The sequence below is a fragment of the Symphalangus syndactylus genome, chromosome 17 (genome assembly GCF_028878055.3).
Source record: "Symphalangus syndactylus isolate Jambi chromosome 17, NHGRI_mSymSyn1-v2.1_pri, whole genome shotgun sequence".
In the NCBI taxonomy this organism is placed as follows: domain Eukaryota; kingdom Metazoa; phylum Chordata; class Mammalia; order Primates; family Hylobatidae; genus Symphalangus; species Symphalangus syndactylus.
In genome coordinates this window covers 22,574,130-22,593,109 of record NC_072439.2, presented here as the reverse complement: position 1 = coordinate 22,593,109, position 18,980 = coordinate 22,574,130, and the positions used below count along the sequence as shown (strand labels likewise).

Here is an 18,980-nt window from a genome sequence, read left to right as displayed (position 1 = left end):
GAGAAGGGAAGAGAGGATGGCACTTGGCTTTAAAGACAGGTAGCTGCCAGGCTACTGTGGAGAGAATGTGTTGTGGGCCCAGTGGGGCTCTGGTGGACCAGAGATCACCCCTCTCAACAGGCCAGCTGCTGGTTGGCTCCAGCCAGTGTGGCCCTGGGGTAAAGGGGGCCTGGAGTTGCTTGACACGCCAGTTGTTCAAAAGAAGCAAGAACTTGGGAATTATTATTATTATTATTTTTTTTGAGACAGGGTCTCACTGTTGCCCAGGCTGGAGTGCAGTGATGTGATCTTAGCTCACTACAGCCTTGACCCCCTGGGCTCAAGTGATCTCCAAGTGACCCTCCTGCCTCAGCCTCCTCAGTACCCTCTTGGGGACTACAGGTGCGTGCTACCATACCCAGCTAATTTAAACAAATTTTTTTTTTTTTTGTAGAGATGGGGTCTTGCTGCCCAAGCTGGTCTCAAACTCCTAGTCTCAAGCAGTGTTCCTGCTTTGGCCTCCCAAAGCGCTAGGATTATAGGTGTGAGCTACCGTGCCCAGGTAAAATAGGGGTTTTTATATTAAATCTCCCGATTTTAAAATGTTGGCTCCTAGCCAGGCGCGGTGCCTCACCCCTGTAATCCCAGCACTTTGGGAGGCTGAGGCGGGCGGATCACCTGAGGTCAGGAGTTCGAGACCAGCCTCAACATGGAGAAACCCTGTCTCTACTAAAAATACAAAATTAGCCGGGCGTGGTGGAGCATGCCTGTAATCCCAGCTACTCGGGAGGCTGAGGCAGGAGAATTGCATGAATCCAGGAGTAGGAGACCAGCCTGGGCAACATGGTGAAATCCTGTCTCTAAAAAAAAATACAAAATAATGAGCCCAGCAAGGTTGTGTGCACCTGTAGTCCCAGCTATGTGAGAGGCTGAGGTGGGAGGAATCCCTTGAGTACAGGAGGTTGTGCATGGCTGTAATGAGCTGTGATTGTGCCACTACATTCTAGCCTGGGCGACAGAGCAAGACCCTGTCTCAAAAAAAAAAAAAAACCCAAAAAAGTTAAGATTTTTTTTTTTCAGAGACAGGGTCTCGCTCTGTCACCCAGGCTGGAGCACAGTTGAACTCTTGGGCTCAAACAATCTTCCTGCCTTGGCCTCCCCAAGTGCTGGGATTACAGGAGTGAGCCACTCTGCCCAGCTACTTTTAATTAAATAGCCACATGTGTCTCCTGTATCGTCAGTGCCACTGTGTATTAAGAGTATGAGTTCCAGATCGTGTAAGTTCAAATCCAAGCTCTACCACTTCTCAGCTGGCCTGTGATCCTGTGCAAGTTACCTTACCTCTCAGTGCCTCGGTTTCTACATTTATAAAATAATAACTGGGCAAGCACAGTGGCTCATACGTGTTATCGCAACACTTCAGGAGGCTGAGGTGGGAGGATCGCCTGAGGCCATGAGTTGGAGAGCAGCCTGGGCAACGGGAAGACCCTGTCTCTTGGGGAAAAAAAAAAAAAAAAAGTTCTTGTCTCAGGCTAGCTTTGGGGACCAAATGAAGCACTCCCATGCAGGCACTCAAATGGTAACTGTGTAAACCTTAGGCAAGGCACCTCTGCCTCAGTTTCCTTATCTCTAATATGGGGTAATGGTAGTATGTTAGCAGAGTGGTTGTGAGGAGTGAACGGGACAGTCTGTACGCGGGTTATATGTATATATTCCCAGGTGCTTGCTGTTACCAGGCCATATGGGTTATTCACAGATTGAAATATCTTAGCTGGGCCGGGCGCGGTGGCTCACGCTTGTAATCCCAGCACTGTGGGAGGCCAAGGCGGGCGGATTACGAGGTCAGGAGATTGAGACGACAGTGAAACCCTGTCTCTACTAAAAATACAAAAAATTAGCTGGGTGCGGTGGCAGGTGCCTGTAGTCCCAGCTACTCGGAGAGGCTGAGGCAGGAGAATGGCGTGAACCCGGGAGGCAGAGCTTGCAGTGAGCCTAGATTGCACCACTGCACTCCAGCCTGGGCGACAGAGCGAGACTCCGTCTCAAAAAAAAAAAAAAAAAAAAAAAATCTTAGCTGGGCATGGTGGCTCACCCCTATAATCCCAGCACTTTGGGAGACCAAGGCGGCTGGATCACCTGAGGTCAGGAGTTCGAGACCAGCCTGGACAACATGGTGAAACCCCGTCTCTACTAAAAAAATACAAATAAATTAGTTAGGCATGGTGGTGGGTGCCTGTAATCCCAGCTACTTGGGAGGCTGAGGCAGGAGAATCTATTAAACCTGGGAGGCGGAGGTTGCAGTGAGCCGAGATCACGCCATTGCACTCTAGCGTGGGCGACAAGAGTAACTCTGTCTCAAAAAAAAAAAAAAAACCAGTTTGACTTTATCTCCCTTGCCCTGCCTCCATCCCCACATTGCCCCCCACTGTCCCAGTCTCTCCTACTCCAGCCTTCATCTAGTGCTAATACTGATTAAATATTCTAAGATGACCTTCCCTGGTGTGTGTGATGATAATTAATAGGCATTCAGAACTGTGTGGACCAAACTGAACCTCTGCACTCTAGATTTTTTTTTTTTTGAAGCCTCACAGGCCTCTACGAAGAAGAATTAAAAATTTCACCATGACCCTTTGTCCTGGGGTGCACTGTCTGTAAGCCGGTGGAGTTATTTCCCAAAATCCTTGGTCCTTCCCAGCTTGAGGAAGTCTGCATGCAGGACTGAGGGAGGGGACCTCTGCTTTTTTTTTTTTTTTTTTTTGAGATGGAATCTCTTGCCCAGGCTGGAGTGCAGTGGGGCGATCTCGGCTCACTGCACCCTCCACCTCCTGGGTTCAAGCAATTCTCCTGCCTCAGGCTCCCAAGTAGCTGGGATTACAGGCATGTGCCACCACACCCAGCTAATTTTTGTATTTTTTGTAGAGACAGGGTTTCACCATGTTGGCCAGGCTGATCTCGAACTCCTGACCTGAGGCGATCTGCCTGCCTCAGACTTCCAAAGTATGGGGATTACAGGTGTGAGCCACTGCGCCCGGCCTAATTTTTGTATTTTTAGTAGAGACGGGGTTTCACCCCGTTGGTCAGGCTGGTCTTGAACTTCTGACCTCGTGATCTGCCTGCCTCGGCCTCCCAAAGTGCTGGAATTACAGGCGTGAGCCACCGTGCCTGGCTTTTTGTTTGGTTTTGAGACAGTGTCTCACTCTTGCCCATCCTGGAGTGCAGTGGCTCTGTCACCACTCACTGCAGCCTCGACTTCCCGGGCCCTCTTGATCCTCCCACCTCAGCCTCCCAAGTAACTGGGACTACAGGCACATACCAACAGGCCCAGCTAATTTTTTGCAATTTTTTTTTTTTTTTTTTTTTTAAGAGAGATGAGGTTTCAGGCCGGGCTCGGTGGCTCACGGCTGTAATCCCAGCACTTTGGGAGGCCAAGGTGGGCGAATCACGAGGTCAGGAGTTCGAGACCAGCCTGGCCAACTTGGTGAAACCCCACCTCTACTAAAAATACAAGAGTGGCTGGGCGTAGTGGTGGGCGCCTGTAATCCCAGCTACTCGGAGGCTGAGGCAGGAGAATCGCTTGAACCCAGGAGGCGGAGGTTGCAGTGAGCCGAGATCGCAACACTGCACTCCAGCCCAGGTGATAAAGTGAGACTCTGTCTCAAAAAAAAAAAAAAACAAAAAACCAAAGCCCTGCTGTCATGAGCTGATGTTCACGGAGGAGACAAATGATCAGATAACTTTCTAGGGTAATAAATGCATACAGAAAAAGTATAGCAAGGAGCAGCAGTGATCTGGGGACTCCAAGGACTGGTTTAGACCTGATGGGATGGTCGGGAGGCCTCTTGGGAAGGCGCATCTGAGCAGAGATAGGATGAAGTGAGGAGGGAAGCCCTGGGATAGCTGAGTGTACCTGAGGCACACTCAGGGCCTCGTGCTTACCTCAGGGCCTCTGCAATTGCTGTTTGCTCTGCCAGAAGTGTTTTTCCGTAGAGTCTATACAATTTACTCCTTTAGGCCTTTGCTTAAATGTGACCTTAGCATGGCCTATTTTTTTTTTTTTTTTTTTTTTTTTGAGACAGTCTCGGTCTGTTGCCCAGGCTGGAGTACAGTGGTATGATCTTGGCTTACTGCAACCTCCGCCTCCCAGGTTCAAGTGATTCTTCTCCCTCAGCCTCCCCAGTAGCTGAGACTACAGGCGCCTGCCACTATGCCCGGCTAAGTTTTGTATTTTTAGTAGAGATGGGGTTTCATCATGTTGGCCGGGCTGGTCTTGAACTCCTGACCTCAAGTGATCTGCCCGCCTCAGCCTCCCAAAGTACTGGGATTACAGGCGTGAGCCACTGCGCCTGGCCAGCATGGCCTTCTATGGTGACTGCGGTCAACCTATAAAGAAAAGTTGTGAATAGCCAGAAAGATGCTCAGAAATCCCTTAAAGTACACGACATGACACACACACACACACCACCACCACACACCACACACCACACACCACACACCACAAGAAAATCCACATGAAGGCTGGGTGCGGTGGCTCACGCTTGTAATCCCAGCACTTTGGGAGGCCGAGGCAGGCGGATCACAAGGTCAGGGGATCGAGACCACCGTGAAACCCCGCCTCTAATAAAAATACAAAAAAAATTAGCCGGGCGTGGTGGCAGGCTCCTGTAGTCCCAGCTACTCGGAGAGGCTGAGGCAGGAGAATGGTGTGAACCCGGGAGGCGGAGCTTGCAGTGAGCCGAGATTGCGCCACTGCACTCCAGCCTGGGAGACAGAGCCAGACTCTGACTCAAAAAAAAAAAAGAAAATCCACATGAAATGCCATTGTGCCTGCCACAAACCTTCACAAAGGCTGGCAATTTTTATGATCTTTAAAATTTTAGAGCCAGGCTCAGTGGCTCACACCTGTAATTCCAACACTTTAGGAGGCTGAGACAGGAGCATCACTTGAGGCCAGGAGTTCGAGACCAGCCTAGGTAACATAGTGAGACTCTATCTCCAGGGAAAAAAAAACAAAACAGGCCAGGTGTGGTGGTGGGCGCCCATAATCCTAGCTAAATGGGAGGCTGAGGTATGAGAATCGCTTGAACCTGGGAGGCAGAGGTTGCAGTGAGCTGAGATCGAGCCACTGCACTGCAGCCTGGGTGACAGAGCGAGACTCCATCTCAAAAAAACAAAACCAAAACCAAAACTAAACAACAACAACAAAAAAAACATTCTGAGATATCTCAGACCTGGAATCTGTTCCCCCCGATGATCATCCAGGGCAGGAATTTGCTTCCTTCCACAGCTGGTTGCCCAAATTCTGTTAAAATATATTCTGTGATGGGAAGCCTATTCCCTCACCTAACCCAATATGAGACCTAATTTGCCTCCAGGTGACTTTGGTTTACAAGTTCTGGCTTTACTCCTTGGGACCACATAACCTGTCTGGGCAGGGGGGATGTGGAAGGAGGGTCTCAAATGTCAGCCTTAGAAGCTTACATATTTAGAAGGCACTGGGGAGCTATAGAAGAGTCTAATGCAGGTGAAGGAAATGGTCTGATTTGTGCTTAAATAAACCCCACAGGGCCAGGCATGGAGGCTTATGCCTGTAATCTCAGCACTTTGGAAGACTGAGGTGGGAGGATCGCTTTTGCCCAGGAGTTCAGCCTGGGCAACGTAGGGAGACCCTATCTCTACCAAAAATAATAAATTAGCCAGGTGTGGTGGCTCATGCCTGTAATCCTAGCTACTTGGGAGGCTGAGGTGGGAGGATCATTTAAGCCTGGGAAGTCGAGGCTGCAGTAAGCTAGGATAATGCCACTGAACTGCAACCTGGGCAACAGAGACCCCATCTCAAAAAAAATAAAGACCTCAGAGGCCAGAGTGGTCAAGGCTGAGGGAGGCACAGACAGAGGGGTCGGGCAGAATAAAAGAATCACAGGGGGATGTGGGAGCTCAGAGGAGGTGCTTGATGCTTCTGGGGAGTGTTAGCTAGTGCTGCGTGGAGGAGAAGTCTGAATGGTGAAAAAGGAATTAAAGAAGGGAGTGGAGCCGGGCACGTTGGGTCATGCCTGTAATCCCAGCACTTCGGGAGGCCGAGGCGGGCGGATCACGAGGTCAGGAGTTGAAGACCAGCCTGGCCAAGATGGTGAAACCCTGTCTGTACTAAAAATACAAAAATTAGCCAGGCGTGGTGGTGCGCGCCTGTAATCCCAGCTACTCGGGAGGCTGAAGCAGGAGAATCACTTGAAACCGGAAGACGGAGGTTGCAATAAGCGGAGATGGAGCCCCTGCACTCCAGCTTGGGCGAAAGAATAAAACTCCATCTCAAAAAATAATAATAAATTAAAAAAAATAAGGGAGTGGAAAAGACAAATACAGGGAGAAGGAGCCTGGGATGTTCTGCCCAATCTGACCCATGGCCCTGGCTTGCTGAAACGCCACTGTTGTCAGAATCTTTAGGCTGGTTTTTTCTCCTTCTTCTCCTTCTCCTTCTCCCTCTCCTTCTCCTTCTCCTTCTCCTCCTCTTCCTCCTCCTTCTTCTCCTTTCTTCCTTTTTTTTTTCTTTTTTTTTGTAGAAAAGTGTGTCTTGCTGTGTTGCCCAGGCTGGTCTCAAATTCCTGGCCTCAAGCAGTCCCCTGCCTCAGCCTCGGAAAGTACTGGGATTATAGGCGTGAGCCGCTGTGCCCAGCCTGGTCTTCATTCATTAAAAAATTAACTGGGCAGGGATTAGTGGCTCACGCTTGTAATCTCAGCAATTTGGGAAGCTGAGGTGGGTGGACCACTTGAAGGTCAGGAGTTCGAGACCAGCCTGGCCAACATGGTGAAACCCTGTCTCTACTAAAAATATAAAAAATTAGCCGAGTGTGGTGGCGGGTGCCTGTAATCCCAGCTACTCTGGAGGCTGAGGCAGCAGAATCGCTTGAACCCGCGAGGTGGAGGTTGCAGTGAGCCAAGATCGCACCATTGCACTCCAGCCTGGGCAACAAGAGCAAAACTTCTTCTTCTAAAAAAAAAAAAAAAAAAAAAAAAAAAAAAAAAAAAAAAAAAAAAAATTGAGCGCCTACTGTATGCCTGGCTCTGCTGGGCTATGCTTCGTTGGTTACTATGTCTTACTTCTCTGGAAAAAAACATATAAATTGAACCTGTATTTTTCCCTATAATTATTAGCCTCTGAGCACTAAAGTTTTTTACTTTGCGGGGAGAAACAAAGAAGTTACCCCAGCTCAAGGGTTTTGCTCCATGCCTGGCAGACAGCAATTATGACCAGAGGGGCTGGGACATCTGCTCCTAATTGGCTTTTCCTGCTGAGGTCCTGGAATACTAAAGGGTTTCTGAAGGGCCCAGGATGTCCCCCCGCAATTCTTCTGGGGTGGGGGAGCGGGTCCCTGTATGCGAAGACGGAATTTCCTGCCCATTTGCTCCTCACACCTTCCGGAGGCCAAATGGGCAGCCCAGCTGCGGCCCGAAGGGGGAGGGGCTCGGCCGCCCGGCAGATGGCGGCATTTACATACAGCTGGGAGCCCCCTTTGAGGCCGAGCTCCTCGCCCCGGCGTCTGGTGCGTCCGCGTTGCGGGGTTTGGGAGGGTGGCTTTGTCTTGGGGAGGGGGAACACACACACGCCTGCACACAGGAGTCCACAAAGAGCCCTGGATCTTCATCGTATCCACACACAGCTACACCAGTGGACCTCCCAAACCCAGTCTCATTCACACAAACCAGCGCACACAGGGGTCTACAAAGAACTCCGGATCTTCATCGTATTGACACGCGGCTGCGTCCGTGGACCTCTCAAACCCAGTCTCATTCATACACAGGCGCCCTCAGCCATTCACCACCTTGCACAGCCTCTATCACACCCTCACAGAGCACAAAGTCACAGGTTTATATGCTTATACAGGACCTCCCATAAACACACACGCACAGAGAAGCATCCTCACAGTCACACAATCTCAAAGCGTCACACAATCACGAAGTCGTGTACACTTCTAGTTTCCCACTCGGGTGTTCGTGCAGAATCAGAATTGTTTACAACCTCATAAATGTGTCAATCACACACAACTCCAGGCATATGCTGAGCCGCACGGTCCCACGTGGACTCACAATCACAAAGTCATGTGCACCCTCCGGTAGCTCTGGTTCATACCACACACACAAAATCATAAAATCACGTACAACCTCACACACAGGCTTAGCCCCCCAACCCCACCCCAGCCACACACAAAGTCGTGGGATCACCCACTCATGACCTCGCTCGTGCCCACGACCACAGACGGAAGCTCGCTGTTGCTCCTGCACGCTCCCCTTCCCCTGTGACCGCCCCCCGCCCCGCCTGCCCTTGGTCCCTTGGGGCCGGGTAGCTGCCTGAAGGGGCGGGGCCATTCTCTCAGATATAAGGCTTGGAAGCCAGCAGCTGCGACTCCCGAGACCCCCCCACCCCAGAAGGCCATGGTCTCCCCACGGATGTCCCGGCTCCTCTCCCAGACTGTGATCCTAGCTCTCATTTTCCTCCCCCAGGTCAGAGCCAGGTGGGAGGTGGTGTGGAAAGGGATGAATGCGGAGGGGAGGGGTGAGTGCGACCTGAAGGTCCTGGGGAGGGAGCGCGGGGCGGGCGGGAAGCCTGGGTCCACCCGGCCGCCTCACCCTAGGCCCGTCTCCGTCCCAGGCACGGCCCGCTGGCGTCTTCGAGCTGCAGATCCACTCTTTCGGGCCGGGTCCAGGCCCTGGGGCCCCGCGGTCCCCCTGCAGCGCCCGGGGCCCCTGCCGCCTCTTCTTCAGAGTCTGCCTGAAGCCTGGGCTCTCGGAGGAGGCCTCCGAGTCCCCGTCCCCGTGCGCCCTGGGCGCGGCGCTGAGTGCGCGCGGACCCGTCTACACCGAGCAGCCCGGAGCGCCCGCACCTGATCTCCCACTGCCCGATGGCCTCTTGCAGGTGCCCTTCCGGGACGCCTGGCCTGTAAGTGCTGCCCCCAGGGGACTCCCGGTGCTGGAAGCCTAACCCTGCCAGCGAAACCTCCACCTTCTCTCCCCTCCAGCTTCCAAGACCCTAATCCTGCCTCCCAGGGGGTGGACGAAACTCCCAGACCAGTAACTCTACCATCTGGAACCCCACATTCCCAGACCTCTAAACTCTACACACTGGGGATTCTAAATGTTCTGATTCACCAGCCCTGGATGCTGGGACCCCAAATTCCCAGAATCTCAAACCCAAGCTCTGAAATCCTAAACTCAAGGAACCCTACCTCTGCTCCTTGGGGATCCCTAAAAACTGGGGTCCTCATCTTTATCCCCAAACCTCTCACACCTTGTCTTGGGGACCACTAATATCTTCTCTTTTTTTTTTCTGTCCTCAGTTCTTTCAATTGGGTCCTGTATTAATTACTCTTTCACCTCCAAAATCCTATCTCCCACCCCCACAACCCAAAGGCACAAAGATGAACAGACCTGTATTGCAATTCTTGACCCTTGTCCTTTTGGACAAGTGACTGCCTGGTTTCCAGCCTCAGTTTCCTAAGCTTAAAAATGGGATCATCCTGGTACCTCACAAGGGTCCCTTTTGAGCGATTCAACCACATCTCTTGAATAAAGTGCTTACCACGTAGTAAGTGCTCAATAAGGCAAGCCATGTCCAGTGGCTCACCCTGTAATTCCAGCACTTTGGGAGGCCTAGGCAGGAGGATCGCTTGAGCCCAGCAGTTTGAGATCAGTCTCAGTAACATAGTGAGACCTCGTTTCTAAAACAAAAACAAAAACAAAAAACAAAAAAACATAACGGGGCATGGTGACACCGTGTAGTCCCAGCTACTGGGGAGGCTGAGGTGGGAGGATTGCTTGAGTCTCGGAGGTTGTTGCAGTGAGCCATGATCGCACCAGTGCACTCCAGCCTGGTTGAAAAAGTGAGACCCTGTCTCCCCCACCTCAAAAAAAGCCACAGATGTCATTCCTTCCCTGGGCTGGTCTGGTCCCTCTGGGAATTGTCCCTTGCTTGCTCAGTCCCCAGCAATGGCCATCACCCTCCATTCCTGAACTCTGGCCTTCATTGAGTACTTACCCTAACCACTGTCTTTCATCTTTCATCTCCCCCTTCCTTCACCCAATCAGGGCACCTTCTCTCTCATCATCGAAACCTGGAGAGAGGAATTAGGAGACCAGATTGGAGGTGAGTGTCTTCAGTCTTGGGACTGGTGGGGAGCTGGGGCCCACGTGAGACACGGGGTTGGTGGTGTCGTCTATAGGTCTTATGATGTCATCACAGCTCCTGGGATGTGGTGCCGAGTGTTGACAGCTCCAGGGCTCTTGGCATCTCAGGCACAGAAATGTCCCTGGTACTGGATGTAGCAGTCTGTGGTTCTGGTACCAGATGAAGTAGGGGAAGCTCTCTTACTATCAAAGTCTCCAGAGCAGGGCGTAGCATTTCACAGCCCTACTTTATCATCTGATGTTGAGAGCTCAGGGTGCAATATGAGTTACTTCTGGTTCTTCTATGTGAAGTTTTTTTTTCCCCAAGACAGAGTCTTGCTCTGTAATCCAGGCTGGAGTGCAATGGCATGATCTCAGCTCACTGCAACCTCTGCCTTCTGGGTTCAAGCAATTCTCCTGCCTCAGCCTCCCAAGTAGCTGGGATTACAGGCATGCATCACCACACCTAGCTAATTTTTGTATTTTTAGTAGAGACAGGATTTCACCATGTTGGCCAGGCTGGTCTCGAACTCCTGACCTCGTGATTCGCCCACCTCGGCCTCCCAGAGTGTTGAGATTACAGGCGTGAGCCACCACGCTCGGCCCTTATGTGAAGCTCTGTCACCTTGTCCATGTGGAGGTCCCAGGGAGCCCTGTGGGATGTTGGAGCTTCACCAAGGAGAATACTGAGTAGAGGTTCCTGGGAGGGATACAGGGCATTCTTATCCTCAACTTGGGAGACTCTGTTGCTATGTAAGGCCCACAGTGGGGGTTTTGTCGCCACTTTTTTTCTTGTTTTTATTTTATTTTTTATGAAGATGGGATCTCGCTATGTTGCCTAGGCTGGTCTCGAACTCCTAGGCTCAAGCAATCCACTGGTTTTGGCCTCCCAAAACGTTGGAATTCTAGGAGTGAGCCATTTCTTCACCGTTCTGATGTAGAAAGCTGTGTCACAATCTTGGGGGGTGACACCTTTGCTTTCAAGAAAGTGTCACTCTCCGAGTATCCCAAGGTCTCAGGTAATGTCGTAACTTATGGTCTAGTAACTGGGGTCTCTGCCACTATTTTGATATAGGAAGATCCGGAGGCACAATTTAGGGGTGTTATGACCTCACTTCAGACATGTTATTGTTCTTTGGCCATATGGAGGTACCAAATGTCACAGGGTGTTAGAGGTCTCATCATTACTTCAATTTACAAAGATCTGGGTCAAGGCCGGGTGCTTTGGCTCACGCCTGTAATCTCAGCACTTTGGGAAGCCAAGGCGGGCGGATCACGAGGTCAGGAGATTGAGACCATCCTGGCTAACATGGTGAAACCCCGTCTGTACTAAAAATACAAAAAAATTAGCTGGGTGTGGTGGCGGGCGCCTGTAGTCCCAGCTACTCAGGAGGCTGAAGCAGGGGAATGGCGGGAACCCGGGAGGCGGAGCTGGCAGTCAGCCGAGATCGCACCACTGCACTCCAGCCTGGGCGACAGAGTGAGACTCCGTCACAAAAAACAAACAAACAAAAACAGGCCGGGCGCGGTGGCTCACGCTTGTAATCCCAGCACTTTGGGAGGCCGAGGCAGGCGGATCACGAGGTCAGGAGATCGAGACCACGGTGAAACCCCGTCTCTACTAAAAAAAAAACAAAAAAACCAACAAACAAAGATCTGGGTCAAAATACAGGAGTATTACGGTTTCTATGAGATAACTTTATTTTTTATTTTTATTTTTTTGAGAGGGAGTCTTGCTCTGTCACCCAGGCTGGAGTGCGATGGCGCGATCTTGGCTCACTGCAACCTCCACTTCTGGGTGCAAGTGATTCTCTTGCCTCAGCCTCCCGAGTAGCTGGGATTACAGGTGCGTGCCACCACGCCTGGCTAATTTTTTTTTAAATTTTTTATTTTTAGTAGAGACGGTTTCACCATGTTGATCAGGCTGGTCTTGAACTCTTGACCTCAGGTGGCCTACCCGTCTCAGCCTTCCAAAGTGCTGGGATTTCAGGCTTGAGCCACCATGCCTGGCCAAGAGAACTGTTACCTAGGGTACTAGAAAGGACCACGACATTGCAGGTCCCTGGGTGCATTGGGGAGTTCGCGGCCTTGCTAAATAAAGTAAGGAGGGTGACTGCCATTCTACTCGCGAGGTCCAAGAACCCCCGGGCTCCATGAGGGTGTTTTGGCCTCGCTGGGAGGTTCGGGGAGAATGCGGCCGGGGCGCTCCGTATGCATCCATGTTCGGCCGGGCCCACCCCAGCACCCCTCCTTTGCCTGTCCCCGCAGGGCCAGCCTGGAGCCTGCTGGCGCGCGTGGCTGGCCGGCGGCGCTTGGCAGCCGGGGGCCCGTGGGCCCGGGACATTCAGCGCGCAGGCGCCTGGGAGCTGCGCTTCTCGTACCGCGCGCGCTGCGAGCCGCCTGCCGTCGGGACTGCGTGCACGCGCCTCTGCCGTCCGCACAGCGCCCCCTCGCGGTGCAGCCCAGGACTGCGCCCCTGCGCACCGCTCGAGGACGAGTGTGAGGCGCCGCGTGAGTCCTGCGTTCGACCCCAGGGACCCCGGCCCCTCCTGAGCGTCACTCGCGGCCCCCAGTCCCCTCTCACAACCCACTCACCCTCTTCAGGGTACTCTAGAGTCCCCCACCATGTACCCCAGGCACCCCTCTTCAGGGAGCTGGGGAACGCGCTGACTGCTGCGGATGTACCCCAGACCCCGCCCACCATCCAGCTGCCACCTTCGGAGAAACTGAGGACCCTGGACCTCTCTCCAGCCCTGCCTTGCTCCTCGAGCCCCCTTCCCTCTCCCAGCCCTCTTGTTGCCCCAAATCGGAAGCCCACGTCCATTTTCTATGCTGGCACCCTCCAGTTCCTTCCCTAACCCACACTCACACCCTGTCCTGATGCTAGGACTCCAAAGCTCTTCTAATTCTGCGGCCCTCCCGACTCCCACTCGGAAGCTTTGGAATCTCCTCCCAGTCCACTCTGGCAGAGGGGCCCTCCATCCTCCCTCCCTAGGGTTGCCAGCCAGAACCCGTGGCTTCTTAAAGCTTGGAATTCTTCAGACTTCTCCCCAAATTTCAGAGCCCCACCAAGGCCCCTAGGACTCCCAGGCTAATCCAGATCTTCTCAGAGCCACCCTAATTCAAGACACTCCCATCTTCCCTGAAAGGCCAGGGGTCCCCCCACCAATCCCAAACCCCCTCACTGTCTCCTATCCTCACGATCTCACCTGGGTGCCCCCGTCCCATCCTCCTTCCAAGAGCACAGACTCCAGCCCGATGGCCTGGGTTCACATCATCACTCCTCCACTTCCTAGGTGGGCTGGTCACCTCGTCTCTGTGGGCCTCAGTTTCCCTATCTGTAAACGGGGGTGGGTCACAGTACCATCTAGTCCCGATGATTATCTGTCACAAAGATGAAGCGAGGTGGCTCAGAGAACGTGCTCAGAAACCTCCCTGCTTTCCATCTTGTCCCTGGTCCTCCCCGACATTGGTGTTCCCTTTCTCTCTGCCTCTCTGTCCCCCATAGCGGTGTGCCGAGCAGGCTGCAGCCCCGAGTATGGCTTCTGTGAGCAGCCCGGTGAATGCCGATGCCTAGAGGGCTGGACTGGACCCCTCTGCACGGTCCCTGTCTCCACCAGCAGCTGCCTAAGCCCCAGGAGCCCGTCCTCTGCTACCACCGGATGCCTTGTCCCTGGGCCTGGGCCCTGCGACGGGAACCCGTGTGCAAATGGAGGCAGCTGTAGTGTCAGTGTCACCCTTCCCACCTTGTCCTGCTTAGTACTTTACCCTGGGAGCCACAGCCCTCTCCCTGGGGCTCCATGAGACACCAGCCAGGGGAGGAGATCTGGGAATAACTATCAGGGAGGTCTTCCTGGAGGCATCCAGCCTGCATCTGGGGCCTTGAAGTAGGATTAGGTGATGGGGATGGGACTGGGGAGAGCAGGCTCAGTGGGTGGCCCCGAAAGATGTGGGAGTGGAAGTGATGAGGAGCCGCGTGGGGCCACAGCTGCCCCTACTGCGGGACTGAGAACGATTCAGGGCCCAAGGTAGTGGGCGGTGGGGCCAAATAGGTTGGAGATTTGGGATCTGTGGGCACAGGGGGTGGAGACATCAGAGAAGGCTTCCTGGAGATGGCCCGGGGCTGGGGCTTCTGGGACGTGATTAGAGAGGGTGGCCAGGTGAGTGGCCTGCAGGGAGCAAGGGTGCAGAGGTGGCAGTGAGTGAGCCTGGCATGGAGTGCTGGGATAGAGTAGGGTCCAGTGTGGGCCACCTGGATACTGCCACACTTAGGGTTCGAATACTTAGGGAGAGGCCCTGGGAAGGAGAGATCCAGAGAAGGCTTCCTGGAGGAGGTGGGCTAAGATCTAGGACCTCCCAGTAGGACTCGTCAGTGTAGGCAGAAGCGAGGAGGGCAGACCAGGCAGGCAGCATTTGGTAGGCAAAGGTGTAGTGGTGGGAATGGGGTCACTCTGGGTCCCCAGAGCCTCCTCCCTGTGGGGTCACATGGGCAGACACAAAAATGTGGAGTGGATCGAGGGGATGTCGGGAGGACCTCCTGGGTGGCCCCTGCACAGTGGGACTTGGGACTGGACAAGGAGCAGCCCCCAGTGGTTAGGACTGAGGAGGTGGATGGGATTTTTCTCCAAGGAGACACCCTTCTCAAGTACTCTTGTCCCTGCCCAGGAGACACCCGGGTCCTTTGAATGCGCCTGCCCGCGTGGGTTCTACGGGCTGCGGTGTGAGGTGAGCGGGGTGACATGTGCGGATGGACCCTGCTTCAACGGTGGCTTGTGTGTCGGGGGTGCAGACCCTGACTCTGCCTACATCTGCCACTGCCCACCCGGTTTCCAAGGCTCCAACTGTGAGAAGAGGGTGGACCGGTGCAGCCTGCGGCCATGCCGCAATGGTGAGGCCTGGAGGCCTGAACGGCGAGGGATGGGGGTGGGGGTCCTGCATGGCTCAGACAGTCCTGGGTTGGAATCCTGGCTTTGACTCTTCTAACCCTAGGGCCTGGGGACCTGACCTTCCACCCCCAAGCCTGTAAAATGGGCAAGGAGACATTCCCTATCTCATAACTATTAATATTTACTGAGAATTTACTGTGTGCCAGGCCCTATTCTAGGCACTGAGGATACAGCAGGGAATGAAACAGACAAAGTCTCTGCCCCCGCCTGATAGAGCTGAGGTGCCTGGTGTGCTGAGGATAAGCAGGGAAGCCAGTGTGGTTACACTGATGAGATGAGGTCAGGGAGGTGACTGAGGCACATCTTGTGGGACCCCCTGGGTCACAAGAAGGGGAACTTTCACTTTTCCCCTGAGATGGAGCCACAGGAAGGTTCTGAGGAGAGAAGAGACCTGATATCGGTGCTAAAAGATTAAATGCGGCCCGGCACGGTGACTCACGCCTGTAATTCCAGCACTTTGGGAGGCCGAGGCGGGCGGATCACCTGAGCTCAGGAATTAGAGACCAGCCCGGGCCACATGGTGAAACCCTGTCTCTACTAAAAATACAAAAAATTAGGCGGGCGTGATGGCAGGTGCTTGTAATCCCAGCTACTCGGGAGGCTAAGGCGGAAGACTCACTTGAACCCGGGAGGCGGAGGTTGCAGTGAGCCGAGATCGTGCCACTGTGTCCCCGCCTGGGCGACAGAGTGAGGCTCTGTCTCAAAAAAAAAAAAAAAAAAAAAAAAAAAAGATTAAATAAGATCATGAATGTAGGCTGAAGCAGAGAATTGCCTGAACTCGGGAGGCGGAGGTTGCAGTGAGCCGAGATCGCGCCACTGCACTCCAGCCTGGACGACAGAGGGAGACTCCGTTTCGGAAAAAAAAAAAAAAAAAAAAAACAAAAAAAAGATCATGAATGTATGAATGTAGAGGGCTGGCTGTGTATCTTCTTGCGAGTGAATACGATAATTCTCTCCCAAACACTGAGTGTTCACTCTGGGGTGTGTAGTACTAGGGACACTGCACGGACCAGGACATCTCTGGGCCGCACCCTCCTGGGGGTACCAGCCCAGAGGGGAAGACAGACACCCTCAGACAGAGCCCAGGGTGGGTGGTCAGGGCTGTGATCTGGGAGCACAGGGCAGTGATCAGGGCTGGGATGGAGGAAGGAGCATCGGAGTAGAAACCTGAGGGGTGGGCTAGGGAAGAGAAAAGGTGGGAAAAAATGTGAGAAAAGGAGGAAGGGAAGAGAGGAGGGGTACTCTAGGCAGAGGAAGGCCAGAGGGTTCAAACACATAGTTCTGGGAGCTGTCTACTATTGAAGTATGATCGAAGCCGAGGGAAAAAGAGACAAGGGCACCGAGAGCCAAAGAGGTGGAGCTGAATTAATTATTCCAAAACTTCATTAGGTAGAAAAGAAGCGAGCTGGCTTTCCTGGCACACTCCAAGACGCTGGCCCTTGAGTTAGAGACAGAGAGAAAAAGGGGACCCCGTGCAGCGATGATAGAGCTGGGAAACAGCGCGGGCAGGTGGGTCCCCGGCTCCCGGACTGCGCCCTCTGATGCTCCCTTCCCCACAGGTGGACTCTGCCTGGACCTGGGCCACGCCCTGCGCTGCAGCTGCCGCGCCGGCTTCGCGGGTCCGCGCTGCGAGCACGATCTGGACGACTGCGCGGGCCGCGCCTGCGCTAACGGCGGCACGTGTGTGGAGGGCGGCGGCGCGCACCGCTGCTCCTGCGCGCTGGGCTTCGGCGGCCGCGACTGCCGCGAGCGCGCGGACCCGTGCGCCGCGCGCCCCTGTGCTCACGGCGGCCGCTGCTACGCCCACTTCTCCGGCCTCGTCTGCGCCTGCGCGCCCGGCTACATGGGAGCGCGGTGTGAGTTCCCAGTGCACCCCGACGGCGCAAGCGCGTTGCCCGCGGCCCCGCCGGGCCTGAGGCCCGGGGACCCGCAGCGCTACCTTTTGCCGCCTGCTCTGGGACTGCTGGTGGCCGCGGGCGTGGCCGGCGCTGCGCTCTTGCTGGTCCACGTGCGCCGCCGTGGCCACGCCCAGGATGCTGGGTCTCGCTTGCTGGCTGGGACCCCGGAGCCGTCAGTCCACGCACTCCCTGATGCACTCAACAACCTAAGGACGCAGGAGGGTCCCGGGGATGGCCCGAGGTGAGGGGCTGCGCCGCAGACGAACGCCTTGCGCTGCTGGCTGCTTGTACCCATCTCCGTGGTGCAGTTGGCTGGATTCCCTGATGCATTTCCCTCCCTGGTCGGTCTCTCTTACCCGGTAGCTGGCTTTGGGTTCCCCTTTGTGATGGGTAGGGGAAAACAAGATCTGAGAATTTAAAGGGTCTGAGTTTTTCTTCTTTTTTTCCTCCCACAGCCCGTCCGTAGATTGGAATCGCCCTGAAGATGTAGACCCTCGAGGGATTTATGTCATATCTGCTCCTTCCATCTTCGCTCGGGAGGTAGCAATGCCCCTTTTCCCCCCGCTACACACTGGGCGCGCTGGGCGGAGGCAGCACCTGCTTTTTCCCTACCCTTCCTCGATTCTGTCTGTGAAATGAATTGGGTAGAGTCTCTGGAAGGTTTTAAGCCCATTTTCAGTTCTAACTTAGTTTCATTCTATTTTGCATCCCTCTTGTCGTTTCGAGCTACCTGCCATCTTCTCTTTGAAAAAGCTATGGGCTTGAAGAGGTCACGATGCCGACTCCGCCAGAGTTTTTCCACTGACTCTACTCTGCGGGGAGGCAGGGGAGGCAGATGGGCAGCCTCTCTAATGCTTCCTACTCATTTTGTTTCTAGGCCTGACGCGTCTCCTCCATCCGCACCTGGAGTCAGAGCGTGGATTTTTGTATTTGCTCGGTGGTGCCCAGTCTCTGCCCCAGGGGCTTTGGAGTTCAATCTTGAAGGGGTGTCTGGGAGAGCTTTACTGCTGCAAGTTGTAAATAATGGTTATTTATGTCCTATTTTTTCTCACCCCATCTCTCCAGAAACACCTATAAAGGCTATTATTGTGATCAGTTTTGTCTAACGAGGCTGAATGCTTTGTATTTGGTGTTGGGGCTGAGGGGAAGAGATTTTGTCTCCTGAGGAGAATAGTAGACAGGACTCTTGATGTTGTAGGGGTCTGAAACGACTCAAACTGCTTTAAATATAAAAGAATTTATGGCTGAGTGCAGTGGCTCACACCTGTAATCCCACTGAACCACTGAGTGAGATCAGTGGCTGAAGCAGGAGGATTGCTTGAGGCTGGGAGTTGGAGAGCAGCTGGGCAACACAGCGAGACCCCTATACCAAAAATTAAAACAAAATTAGCCAGGCCTGGTGGTGCACCTGTAGTTCTACCTGCTTGTGAGGCTGAGGCCGGGAGGATCGCCTCAGCTCAGGAGTTTGAGGCCGCAGTGAGCTATGATCACACCACTGCACTAAACCCTGGGCAATACAGCAAGATCCTGTCTCTTTAAAAAAAAATGTGTTAGTGGCCGGGCGTGGTGGCTCACGCCTGTAATCCCAGCACTTTGGGAGGCCGAGGTGGGTGGATCACCTGAGGTCGAGAGTCGGAGACTAGCCTGGCTGGCATGGCAAAACCCCGTCTCTACTAAAAAACACAAAAATTAGCTGGGTACAGTGGCAGGCACCTATAATCTCAGCTACTTGGGAGGCTGAGAATCGCTTGAACTCGGGAAGCGGAGGTTGCGGTGAGCCGAGATTGTGCCATTGCATTCTAGCCTTGGAGACAGAACAAGACTCTGTCTCAAAAAAAACAAAAACAAAAAAAGTATTAGCTCATAAAATGGAAAAATCCTAGGGGTAGATGTGGCTTCCAGCAGCAATGGACTGGGACTCCTGGTCTTTCTCCAGTTGCCTCTTCTTACCCCTTGATTGATTTCACTGTGGGCAGTCTCTCATTGGCCCTGGCTTGCTGGT

General features: G+C 53.7%; 1 protein-coding gene and 1 long non-coding RNA gene across 5 annotated transcripts in view; one reads left to right on the top strand and one right to left on the bottom strand.

The window, feature by feature from the left end:
* The first annotated feature begins 8,362 nt into the window (after window positions 1–8,362).
* DLL3 (delta like canonical Notch ligand 3) lies at window positions 8,363–18,073 on the top strand. Of its 3 annotated transcripts, none has more exons than XR_010116596.1 (9): window positions 8,363–8,475; window positions 8,624–8,911; window positions 10,057–10,114; window positions 12,403–12,645; window positions 13,643–13,860; window positions 14,800–15,022; window positions 16,640–17,319; window positions 17,434–17,518; window positions 17,856–18,073. XR_010116596.1 is itself a non-coding variant. In XM_055247712.2 (9 exons), the coding sequence occupies exons 1-9, from the start codon at window positions 8,407–8,409 to the stop codon at window positions 17,859–17,861; spliced, it is 1,770 nt and encodes a 589-aa protein (XP_055103687.1). In that variant the 5' UTR covers window positions 8,368–8,406; the 3' UTR covers window positions 17,862–18,073. The 3 variants fall into 3 exon arrangements, 2 of the variants coding, with proteins under 2 accessions (XP_055103686.1, XP_055103687.1); XM_055247712.2 differs by having other exon boundaries at window positions 8,368–8,475; window positions 16,640–17,219; XM_055247711.1 differs by having other exon boundaries at window positions 8,365–8,475; window positions 16,640–17,219; window positions 17,434–18,073.
* LOC129465550 (uncharacterized) overlaps window positions 16,425–18,980 on the bottom strand; it is a 56,708-nt gene continuing 54,152 nt past the window's right edge. For both annotated transcript variants that reach the window (XR_008651980.2, XR_010116602.1), the window contains exon 3: window positions 16,425–17,985. This is a non-coding gene — a long non-coding RNA (uncharacterized lncRNA). The remainder of the gene's footprint in view (window positions 17,986–18,980) is intronic.

Coding starts and splice junctions, on each gene's coding strand:
- DLL3 (XM_055247711.1), top strand. CDS start 8,407: ATGGTCTCCCCACGGATGTCCCGGCTCCTCTCCCAGACTGTGATCCTA. Junction 8,912..10,056: donor CCTTCCGGGACGCCTGGCCT/GTAAGTGCTGCC, acceptor TCACCCAATCAG/GGCACCTTCTCTCTCATCAT. Junction 13,861..14,799: donor CAAATGGAGGCAGCTGTAGT/GTCAGTGTCACC, acceptor GTCCCTGCCCAG/GAGACACCCGGGTCCTTTGA.